This window comes from Amphiura filiformis, chromosome 14 (genome assembly GCF_039555335.1).
Source record: "Amphiura filiformis chromosome 14, Afil_fr2py, whole genome shotgun sequence".
In the NCBI taxonomy this organism is placed as follows: domain Eukaryota; kingdom Metazoa; phylum Echinodermata; class Ophiuroidea; order Amphilepidida; family Amphiuridae; genus Amphiura; species Amphiura filiformis.
In genome coordinates this window covers 66326987-66340174 of record NC_092641.1, presented here as the reverse complement: position 1 = coordinate 66340174, position 13188 = coordinate 66326987, and the positions used below count along the sequence as shown (strand labels likewise).

The following is a 13188-nucleotide window of genomic DNA, read 5'->3' as shown; positions in this document are numbered from 1 at the left end:
AGATAATGGGCTTTGCTGTACCTCACTCATTATTTACAAATTTACTGGCTCAGACATATCATATGCAAGCAATACGGCATTGCCCTCATTGGAATCCATACACCCCCCCCCCATGAAAGACAATACCTTAATCTCCCACACAGGGAGTGTGAATTTCAAATTGGGTTACCTGAATGGGGACTCCATTTGAAATATACACCCCTGTGTGGGACATTATGGTCATGTGTTCCTTAGGGGTATATAGATTTCAACTGGAATAGTACATTTTTAACACATGTTTTCTTGACTACTTTTCAGGTGCAGTTATTGGTGCTGTAGTAATGGAAGGTTTCTATGTGGTGTTTGATCGCAACAATAAGTCTGTAGGATTTGCTATGTCTACATGTGCAGGTAAGATGTCAATTGGGCTATTCCATTTAAAATCCACACTACCCCTGTGGAAGATTTAGCTAAAGTCTTCCACGGAGGGAGTATGGGTTTTGAATAGAATAGACAATTGGGTAACTTCCATTTGAAATACTCACTCCAGTTGTGGAAGATATAGGTAAAGCCATAATACAGGGGAGTATAATGGGTTTCAAAATGATTAACCCTTACCAATTACATTTGTAAAACATACTCCCCCTGTGGAAGATATTTCCAAAATCTTTCACAGGGGTAGTGTGGATATCAATTGGAATAGCCCATTGGAGCTTATGCAGGCCTTGTGTTTTAGATTTTCAAGATGAGCTGTCAACAGCTCCCCTTGATTGTATTAAGGAGAGCCGTGCAAACCACTCCCCCTGACATATTTAAGGAGAGTGGCCAAGCTGTAAAGGAGAGTGGTTTGCTAGGAGAGAAGTTAGACATTAATGCCTGATGAAAGACATACTTGTGGGGACCTAGAATACAAGAAGTATAAGTTTAAGATGTAGTGTTAAGACGTTCAGTGCATTGGGGTCATTTGACGGAATGCACTTTATAAGCATGCCATTCAATGTTTGTTTCATAGCACTACACTTTTTTTTCCCAGATCAAACAGAAATTCCAGTAATGGCACCTAACATAGTTGGTCCTCTACGCATAAGTAAGTACTGGTTTCCTTCTTATGTTGCAATATAGTGAATGGGGTTTAACCCCAAGGTACACCCAATATATTGGTGCTGATCTCCAAGGGAGCCCTTAGTAACAATTAACAACATACAATTTAAAGTAATGCATGAAAGCAAGTCAACAGAATATCGTATATGTGTACATCCATATCAAAAGGATGCACTTGTCGGCTGCTACGTGTGTCTCATTTCACACAATAGATAGGAATAAATACCAGACTCATCTCAAGTGGAGGTCACTTCAAATCATCCCCAAGTGACATGGTTATGGATTGTTCTCTATATTAATAAAGCCACATGACTTGGGGATGATAGCAAGTGAACCCCACTTAATATGAGTCTGGTATTTATTCCCAGTTATTGTGTGAAATGAGACACATGTAGCAGCCGACAAGTGCATCCTTTTGATATGGATGTACACATATGTGTTTTGCGAGAACGGGTAAATTTTTCATGCTTGGTATACATGTACATGTATTTGTGCATAATACACGCTTATATGGCCATTTCTCACGAAAAAGGGGCCAATTGGATTTCAAAACTTAGAAAAAATGTTTTCATTATTTCCTTTGGTTTTGTTGCTTTTTTGAAAGAAGATATGCGATAGATATTGGAAACATTAAAGTTGCCAACACCACTATATTATAATTTTCTCAAAAAAATTGTTCATTTTGTTGCCTTTTTCTGAAATTTATACCAATGTTTATTACGTTATTTGTGTCTTGCTTTCCTTCATGATATTATATCAACTTATTATTGGCTGAAGAAACTTCATAATCATCAATTTCTAGCTAGCAAAACATTGTACTTATATCACCAAAGAACGAAATCGCCCACTATTTAGTACTTACCTTTCATTTTTGTGGTTTTGTTTATCATCCACTTTTGTGTTATGAAGTTGGTCCCGGTTCTAATTATTTCACGTTTTACCGTTAATCATATTTCAGTTACGAACGTACAAATATCTTCGATACCATCTGATTTGGGCCAGTGGTGAAGAACTTTCAAACAATAGCAAGAAATCAAACTACACTGAGGCAATGCTAATTGCACCGTTGGCAATTAGTCTGATGTAGGCGATGATAACGTAATAAACGTTTAAAAATATGCATAGGTACTTCAAGAAATAATTCCAAGAACAGTTTACTGCACTATAAAATACTATAGTTTATTTTACGAAAACAGCAACACCAAGCAGATTTGTATGATCTACTTCAAACAGCGCCTACATTTTATTTCTTAAGTCAAAAAGACAGTGCACTGCATCCTATCATTCTATTTTAGTAACGTGCATTCTGATATATTTTGAAGAAATGTCGAACTTCACAAAATATTACTACAGATGGTTTCCGTCTTTACCAACTTCCTCCTAATGTACACAAAAGAACAACTAATCTTATCTTTTGCATAAAAAAAAATACTATGCCTACTTGTAAACATTGGTAAAGGTGGATAACGTAAAACACGGTTTATTACGTTAACACAATCATTCACTTTATCGGTAAACTATATTAAATCCACAAAATGGATAATGCAAACACACTCTCTAAAATTTCATATGCCAACCTTACATGAATCAAAGATTTTATTTTAACGTTCTTCACGGCCCCGTTGATAAAAATATCTTCTTGTTATTTTGATATGATTGTTTCTTGCGAAATTTCTACATTTACAACCAGTTTCATCGTTGTGATTTTACAGCAGAAACTCTTATAAAGTCTCTGATTTGTGAAGTTTGGTCTCACATATGCCTATATTATGATATACTATTGAACATTTTACACATTCCAATACCAAAAAGGCTTTGTGTTTAATTACTGCCGACAACGTAATTCACATGTTTATTACGTTACTACACTTTTCTGAATTTAAACTACTTGATTCAGTTTTTTCTGTTTTTTTCATACATGTCAAACATCAAAGTGATCAAAAACGATCAGGACATCTTCAAGCAAAAGACATCTATAGAATGGGCCTGGTACTGGTATCCTTTCAAACAGCTTAAAACTACATTCTAACTTATGTGATTGCACTAGCAGCGATGCGGCAACCAAAATCATCAGCAAATATTTGCTATAAAAACAATTGTTAAAAGTCACAGAAAGTCATCAACTTGCAAACTCCTTTTCGATTCTCCAACACCATTTTCAAAAACATAGCATACTAAATCTGACTCATTGATACGGATAACGTAATGCACTTTCAAATATTTTTTGGAAACTAGATTAGTTTCGAGTGACCAGGATATCTCCACGAAAGTCCCTTTCTTTGTTAAAGCAAATCTTTATACAGGCAAGCAATGCATGTATTGGTATAGTTCACAAATCTCGCTTACAAATATTGCTCAATGGACTTTATATCGGCCTCAGAAAGTTTAAACAAACGCTGAGACTTGCCTGTCGGTGTTAGTGTAACGGTAGTCAGAATGTCGTTTATGGGAATCCACAACTCATCCTTTGAACTGGGCCATTTGTAGGTGCTCGCATTTTTCCCTGAACTTTCCATGAATGTGATTTTATATTCTCCATCATCACTGTCAAACTCCACGATATTGCCAATATATGGCTTTCCTAGATAAAGGGCTGCAACAGAGGTACCTTCAGCCAATGTTTCTACTTCAGAAACTCTTGTTTCCTGTGTTTTCTCACTTGTTTCTTCATGTTCTTGGCTACCTTCAAAGCTACCTTCAGCCAATGTTTCTACTTCAGAAACTCCTGTGTCCTGTGTTTTCTCACTTGTTTCTTCATGTTCTTGGTTTTGTGTGAGTTCTACCTCAGCCTGTTTCCTTGTTTTCTTTACCATCCATCCTTGACACTCGGAGTGAAAGTACCTTCTTTCCAACAGCATTCTTTGAAGCAGGATGTGTCACGTACATAAATGCTGGTTCCGACTGGCATAACAGAGTGGATTTGCATTGTGCCTGGCACAGGAATCGCCCCAAGAGTCTGCATGAATTCGGTAGCCAATTGAACCTCGGGCTTTGTGACCATTATGTAGGACATCCTAGAAGAGGAGTTCATACCCCAATCATAAAGCTCCTGTGCTGTCTGAATCATCTGCCCTGTTTTGACTGCCTGGTCTGCACCTCTCTTAACTGTCCCCCCTACCCCGTCACAAGGACCCTTGCCGTGCCCACTCTCAAAATATTGCCAAGTGGCCTCTACATCAAATAATTGCTTATGCAAGCTGATGATATTGAAGATGGTACAATTCCTATATTGACTCGTAGGAGAATCTGATAGATAATGTATTGTCTTCAAGTGAGGCACGACAGCTTGAGCTTCTGGCACAATTTTTTTCATGAAGGCAAACACTGTTCCTGCTGTGTGCGAGTTTTCGTTCGATATTACAACTATACTCTTGTGCTCTAACTCGGGATGCTCATCACTTGGATCCCCTTACGAAAGTGAATGACTGCAGGATGAACAGTCACCTGCTCCTTAGAATAATACGCACTTTGCACCTCCTCCCCGAAGTTACATACATAGTTTTCAGCAAAGTCTAGCTGGATTGTTGCGTGTCCCACTGGTAGTGTTGTCTTTAAGCGCCTGGTTTCATCATATTGGACTGTTACTTTTCTGACATGCTCCTTGAAGACAGCCATTTCATTTAAGAAGTTTGTGAGGAATTCATCCTTCGGCAGAGTGTACTCCTTAAGTGTTGTTTTCTTTATGAAGTAGGTCTTGTATGGTTCATCCGTTCTTCTCCACTCACGAAAACGCACTTCCTGCTTTTCTTGGCGTTCAAGATGAGATTGAGAATTGACCACTGCTCGGGTTTCCAAAATGTTAATCCGGACTTCATCCGGACTTCATCTGGAGAAACAGACTTCATCTGGAGAAACAGATTTGATAAACCCATCTGGATGCTTTGGAAACCCTGGATGGTTTATGGCTCTCAGTTTAAGAGCCATGTTTTGGTGTCTCTGACATAAGCACACCTTTCTTGTTGCATACTTGACAAGTTTCATATTTTTGGTCTGTATTTAGCAAAGCTTGCGAAGGAGATGGTTGTTATGGGATTCTCTAGCTTGAATTTTTTGTGAAGATTTGCTAGGGTGTCACTGAGGATGTACTTTTGGACTAACTGATCATCTACTTTTTGAGCATCACGTTTGCCAGGTAAGCATGAAGAATTGTCTTCTCTCTTCAAGAAAGCTACCACTCGCCTCCGTCGAAGCTGAGCCTTTACCTTTCTCGACCGGATCTGTACTTTTTTTTGGCCTTTACCTCGGTTTAATTCCCATGATTTCGCTAGAAGACGCTGGCATCGACTTCTCTTCAATTCAGCAGACACCAGAATCTCTCTGCAAACCTTCTTTCCTGATTTCTTTACCTCTCTCATTATTGAATTGTGCAACACTAGTGCGTTACGACCCGCGGGCGCTTTACGTGGAGATATGCCTGATTGCCTGAGAAGATTTATGGCTCTCTTAACAGGTGTTGCTAGAGGCTTACTGGGTTTGGTTGTAGGCCTAGATGGGTCAATGTTTGGACTAGAAATTCGCCTCAGTCTTTTTTCCAAACACCACACCCGTTTTTGCAACTTATCCCTTTCTTTGATAACCTTTTGGTTTTTACGCTTAGCACGCATTACACTACGATTAATTCTTTTACAAGAATGGTCTTTGGTGTTGAACGGCATCTTGATAGTCAATATCTCTGTAGAGCGTGATGACGGACCCGGCATATCTTGACCATTCTGCAATAAAAGATCGGAAATATTATACGTGCAGGTGAGTAGGCCTAAATTAAAAACAAATAACACAAGTTTATACATAGGCCTACAGTTTGGACACTGATAATTCTATAGGCCTATCCATTCATCCAAGATTTAATTTGTATTTATGAAGCACGTAATATGTAAACTTATCATTACAGATTTTGTTTGCTTCTTTTTTGTTTGTTTTTAATTGAGAAAACATGATAAATTTTAATTCAATCGTGAACAATTTTATTTTTAACTTACGAAGTTGTCTGCACCAAATTCTTTCACCATGCCTCGAGTGAGCGGACCCGATGACGGTAAGGTTCTTCCCACCTATATTAGACACACACATAAAAAGGGAAGATTAAAATAATACCATGTACCATGACGTCATCATCACCAACACACCCCATCACCTGAAAAACAGTAACCCAGCAATTCGCAAAAGGTTTATAATTAATGGTCCATGCTTACCATTGCATTTGTAGGCCTACTACGTTTTGAAGTAGAATCCGGTGCCTTCATCTCAGCCTTCCTCTTTAATCTTGTCTTACGCATTGAAATGCGTCCTTTTTCTCTTCTCTTTTCTACTTCTTTTGCTGATAGTTTAGGTGTGGAAATGTAATACTTTTGAACACGTTTGGATTCTTTCTGTCTCCAGTCTGGGTCCTGCTTTTTCTTCTCCCTATATCGTCTTTGGTTCTCTGCACTATTGCGGCCCATAATGCTGGTGCTGGATTCACAAGCAAATTAACAGAAATAGATACAAAAATATGAATAAATGATTTTCTGAGTGTGCTTTACTTTGCGGACGTATAGGCCTACTATTTTTCTGATCCTGTGCAATAAGTTAGGCCCAAAAAAATTGTTTGATTGGTGTAACCCGACCGACTCTAAAAATAGGCCCGACCCTAGACTTGTTTTCTTATTTTTTTGCCAAATAAAAAAATCCAAATTACCCTTTATCATACACAATTTACAGCTTAAAATCTGTGTAAAAATAAAAAATAATAATAATAATAAAAAATTGCCGACCGACCTACCCTAATATTTTTTTTATATTATGTCAATCAAATAATTTTTCATAGGCCTTACTGTCACATAGCGCTACACATACTCAGCGCCGCGTCTAGTCATAAAAGCGTAAAAAGCATGGCCATTAAAGAAGCGGATGCGCCAAAGTGTTAATAATTGTGCAGACATAATGTGTAAGGGTTACAGAGACAATATTTACAAATGCAACGCCACATTTCATTCGATATTACAACTATACTCTTGTGCTCTAACTCGGGATGCTCATCACTTGGATCCCCTTTACGAAAGTGAATGACTGTAAATGCTATTTGGAACTGTTTATTACGTTATCGGTAAGTGTTACTGAATTACATGGTCTGAAGGAAAAAAACAAGTTTCAAATGATCATTTTATTGTACATGGTATTACGCTCGTTAATTATTTTATTTGTTTCACATTAACGTTTAACATTACTTCTATGAATACATGCAAAATTATAGCAATGTTTCAAAAGGTTTATTACGTTATACATTCCTCGTGATTTAACGGTGTATTTGTATCATGATCAATATTACTACATGTTACAAAGAATTGTCTTCCTATATGTACACGTTCTGAGTATGAAAGTTTGGAAAGAAAGTCTAGAAAGTTATGAAAATGCACCTGAATGTTTATTACGTTATCAGTGTTGAATACGTTATCCCAGAATCGTCTTCACGATGCTGTATCTGTAAAACAACACGTGCAGTCAATTACACTGTACTATTCATATACCCCATCACATAACCTAGTAATTCATGTAATCTCAGGAATATATTTCTCTGATTTGCGTACCAGAAGCCCCAGTAGGACCTATAACATTTCGTCACTGTCACTGAATCCTTAAATTTCTACAAAAATGGTGAAAAATAAACAAAAAACTTACCAATTCTGATGCTGCTCCCGTTGGTCAAAAGTTTACAGCTGCACGCTGGCGAAATCGGAGGTCACGTGGTTGTTCAGGGCGTCTGTAGAGGGCGTTTTAATTAACCGTTTCCACTAGATAACGTAAACCATTATAACGTAATAAACGTTTTTTACATTTAAGAACAGATAAGGATGACACAAAACAGGTTTGATGGATTCTCAAAGTGCCTGCATGGTGAAGGCATGTTGGTACATCACGCATAATTATCGATTAGCATAATTAACACGTAGTAAGGAAGAAAACACGATAACGTAATAAACATCCTTATCTTGGTCGTTTGTTTCAGAAAGTTAGGCTTTCTCGATTAAAAAAATCTGATGTTATATGCATGTTTATCTTTTTTTCATTTTTTGAACAGATAATGTACCTTCCAACATATGGAATTTAATACTGAATTATGTTATTTTTCGTTACTTTTTAGCAATGTGTAATGCAGATAACGTAATAAAACGTATTTCGTTGGACACATTATTTGACAAAAAAACACTTTTTCCTGTTTAGCCAATGAAATTATATTTCTTTTTATAAAATATTACTATGTGATGTCTATCAAAAAACAACTCATTTAAAATAAATGAATGCTGTTTTTAATTAAATTTCTTTATAATAATTCTGCATCTAGTGAATTGGACATCGTTTTTTCACAATTTTTAGGCATATCATGGGGAAAATGAAAGAGAAAACATCATGTAAAGTATAGAAAAGTATACATATCCGAGTTGGGTTTGATGCGTTCTATCCGAATATAAACGTCACTTTAACATTTTTTATCTTCGAAAGAAGAAACTAGCAAAAGACAGCTAAAAACGCTATTGGCGCCCTTTTCGTGAGAAATGGCCATATGTTGATTTCAGTAATTTGGGGGTAGCGGCTAATCTAAGGATAAAATAAAAATCTAAGGATAAAATGAATTGAGTGGTAATGACTATCATTCCTCATGAATTAATCATGCAAAATACCGTATTTCGTCAAATAAACGCCCCCGGGGGCGTTACATTTTCCCAATGAGGGGGCGTTTATTCAAGGTCAATTTTAGAACGATAATTCCCGTTAAAATCATTAGGTAAACTTAAAACTCACGCTAAAATGACGAACTATGAACTAGAAACACTGACTTCTGGTTCACTTCGGGTTTCAATCCAGATTTTAGCCAAAAATGACGCTTATTATCGACCATGTGTGCAACTTGGTAAGCTTACTACACAAGATAGCATGGAAATATCGGCATTTTTGAAACATCTTGGTTGAAAAAGTAGGGGGGCGTTTATTTGAGGAGGGGCGACTATTTGACGAAATACGGCAGATGATCTTTAGTTTGTTTGTGTTATTGAAGGGATTCAATCATGCTTCACCGTTGTTCTTCACTGTTTACGACACAGACACACTGTGAAACATGATTGAATCCCTAAGTCTACAAGATCTTCAATGAGAGCTTTAGTTCTAATACCACATGCCAACATTATATCTTTCCAGATAGTACAGGGTGTGCCTACAACGTGATGTCACCTGACAACCAAGTCCTCCTGATAATAGCCTACATCATGGCCGCTATATGTGTACTATGTTTGGTGGTTCCCATGATATTTCTCTATGTACCATAGGGCCAGCAGTTTGGCTCGTTTTTGGCAGGTTTACATGGTCCAGTAACCATAGATGACTGACATGTGCTAACAAAGGAAACAGTCACTGCAATCAAAATATAATCTGTGTACAGACAGATAACTGTGTGGGTATCATTATAATAGAGGCGTGTCCAAAAAAAAGTTCACACCCCTTCAAATATGAAGCCAAAGTGCAGACCTTATGTAGAAAAATGCATGCACATTCAATTTAGACTCTCCCCTTCCCACCCCCCATCTTTCAATGTTGGGAGACTGAAATGTAAAAATGCAGACCTTATGTAGACAAATGCATGCACATTCAATTTAGACTCTCCCCTTCCCCACCCCCCCATCTCTCAATGTTGGGAGACTGAAATGTAGAAATGATGACGATTTTGTCCAAATCAACATTGCAATAGGGGGCGGGAAGGATGTTTGCCAATTAATGCTTTGGAAGATAGTACACGAATAAAGTAAAATATATTTTAAAGATGACGAAAAAACATGAAGTTTAAGTATTAGCACTAAAATAATAGGTAGGATCAGAAGAGATAAAAAATATAATCATAACAAAATTCATCAGACGGATTCGAACTCCGTGATTCCACTAAGCTATAGATTACAAGTCGGCGACTTAACCACTGAGCCACGAAGAATTGATGATTACGTATCCATTTCTAATGTATTAATGTTAATTTAAAATTGTTAAATGCATGTGTCCCGTGACGTGGTGTGGGGGTGTGTGTGTGTGGGGGTGTACTGGTCATTATTTTCCTAAAATATTCCCCCAAAGATTTGTGCACTAAAACAGTTGATTTACTTGTCAGTCAGAAATACTGGAATATATCTACACGTGTGCCATTTCAATAATTACACCGTTCTGGTTGATGTATTTGATAGGGTCTATAATAGAGGTTGTGCATATGACGTATCATCCCTTAAATATGGCGGGCTATTATAATGCATTCAACAAAAGCATGATTGCAATCTACCGCGAAAGTTAGCCTCACACACATAGCAAATGTTCTACGATCAAATAGGTTGATGACAACATTTGATTGAATGGACTGCACTGCGCTTGTCCTTCACCGGTTCAAATCCTTTGTTTGGAGACAATCAATAAAAGCATGCAGGGCTCTATAGTGGAAATAATAGTGTACTGACATATGTCCTAACCTCATAGTAGAATAAACATGTCAAACAAATGCATTTAAAATCAGTGACCCATTGCACAGAAGGAGTCGAGGTTGATGACCTAACGATCGACACAAATAATATTAAAAGAAATTGATATAATTTGTTTTATTTTAACTGAGTCGACCGTGGTGGGATTGCATGAATCCAAATTCAAAGTTTATTTTCATAACATAGTTCTCGTGTTGCAGCGGTAGAGAATTTGACTTGTAAACAATAGGTCATGAGTTCGAGTCCTCTGTTGTTCTATTTTGTTTAATCATTATTACTTTTCCTCTCTTCTCGTACGAAATGTTCCATCTTGACACAAAATTTGAAACAAAAATGATAGCAATATGGTGTTTTTTTTCTTCATTTTTTCAGGTACCATAATTTTATTGTACTGCCCTAAGCCACTCCCAAAATCCTTGTGTACATACTTTAACAATACAAACTTGAAATTGACTTCGTGCATTTTACATAGGGCCAGCAGTTTGGCTCGTTTTTGGCAGGTTTACATGGTCCAGTAACCATAGATGACTGACATGTGCTAACAAAGGAAACAGTCACTGCAATCAAAATATAATCTGTGTACAGACAGATAACTGTGTGGGTATCATTATAATAGAGGCGTGTCCAAAAAAAAGTTCACACCCCTTCAAATATGAAGCCAAAGTGCAGACCTTATGTAGAAAAATGCATGCACATTCAATTTAGACTCTCCCCTTCCCACCCCCCATCTTTCAATGTTGGGAGACTGAAATGTAAAAATGCAGACCTTATGTAGACAAATGCATGCACATTCAATTTAGACTCTCCCCTTCCCCACCCCCATCTCTCAATGTTGGGAGACTGAAATGTAGAAATGATGACGATTTTGTCCAAATCAACATTGCAATAGGGGGGCGGGGAAGGATGTTTGCCAATTAATGCTTTGGAAGATAGTACACGAAAAAATTAAAAAATATTTTAATGATGACGAAAAAGCGTGAAGTTTAAGTATTAGCACTAAAATAATAGGTAGGATCAGAAGAGATAAAAAATATAATCATAACAAAATTCATCAGACGGATTCGAACTCCGTGATTCCACTAAGCTATAGATTACAAGTCGGCGACTTAACCACTGAGCCACGAAGAATTCGATGATTACGTATCCATTTCTAATGTATTAATGTTAATTTAAAATTGTTAAATGCATGTGTCCCGTGACGTGGTGTGGGTGTGTGTGTGTGGGGGTGTACTGGTCATTATTTTCCTAAAATATTCCCCAAAGATTTGTGCACTAAAACAGGTGATTTACTTGTCAGTCAGAAATACTGGAATATATCTACACGTGTGCCATTTCAATAATTACACCGTTCTGGTTGATGTATTTGATAGGGTCTATAATAGAGGTTGTGCATATGACGTATCATCCCTTAAATATGGCGGGCTATTATAATGCATTCAACAAAAGCATGATTGCAATCTACCGCGATAGTTCGCCTCACACACATAGCAAATGTTCTACGATCAAATAGGTTGATGACAACATTTGATTGAATGGACTGCACTGGGCGCTTGTCCTTCACCGGTTCAAATCCTTTGTTTGGAGACAATCAATAAAAGCATGCAGGGCTCTATAGTGGAAATAATAGTGTACTGACATATGTCCTAACCTCATAGTAGAATAAACATGTCAAACAAATGCATTTAAAATCAGTGACCCATTGCACAGAAGGAGTCGAGGTTGATGACCTAACGATCGACACAAATAATATTAAAAGAAATTGATATAATTTGTTTTATTTTAACTGAGTCGACCGTGGTGGGATTGCATGAATCCAAATTCAAAGTTTATTTTCATAACATAGTTCTCGTGTTGCAGCGGTAGAGAATTTGACTTGTAAACAATAGGTCATGAGTTCGAGTCCTCTGTTGTTCTATTTTGTTTAATCATTATTACTTTTCCTCTCTTCTCGTACGAAATGTTCCATCTTGACACAAAATTTGAAACAAAAATGATAGCAATATGGTGTTTTTTTCTTCATTTTTTCAGGTACCATAATTTTATTGTACTGCCCTAAGCCACTCCCAAAATCCTTGTGTACATACTTTAACAATACAAACTTGAAATTGACTTCGTGCATTTTACATAGGGCCAGCAGTTTGGCTCGTTTTTGGCAGGTTTACATGGTCCAGTAACCATAGATGACTGACATGTGCTAACAAAGGAAACAGTCACTGCAATCAAAATATAATCTGTGTACAGACAGATAACTGTGTGGGTATCATTATAATAGAGGCGTGTCCAAAAAAAAGTTCACACCCCTTCAAATATGAAGCCAAAGTGCAGACCTTATGTAGAAAAATGCATGCACATTCAATTTAGACTCTCCCCTTCCCACCCCCCATCTTTCAATGTTGGGAGACTGAAATGTAAAAATGCAGACCTTATGTAGACAAATGCATGCACATTCAATTTAGACTCTCCCCTTCCCCACCCCCCATCTCTCAATGTTGGGAGACTGAAATGTAGAAATGATGACGATTTTGTCCAAATCAACATTGCAATAGGGGGCGGGGAAGGATGTTTACAATTAATGCTTTGGAAGATAGTACACGAAAAAATTAAAAATATTTTAATGATGACG

General features: G+C 37.2%; 1 protein-coding gene across 1 annotated transcript; it reads right to left on the bottom strand.

Moving 5' to 3' along the window:
• Positions 1-5057: 5057 nt before the first annotated feature.
• On the bottom strand, positions 5058-6765 carry LOC140169590 (uncharacterized). Its single transcript, XM_072192855.1, has 3 exons — positions 6273-6765; positions 6060-6131; positions 5058-5792 (listed from the first exon to the last, which is right to left on the bottom strand). Exons 1-3 carry the CDS (start codon positions 6519-6521, stop codon positions 5058-5060), a joined length of 1056 nt encoding a protein of 351 aa, XP_072048956.1. The 5' UTR covers positions 6522-6765.
• Between the last annotated feature and the right edge of the window lie 6423 nt (positions 6766-13188).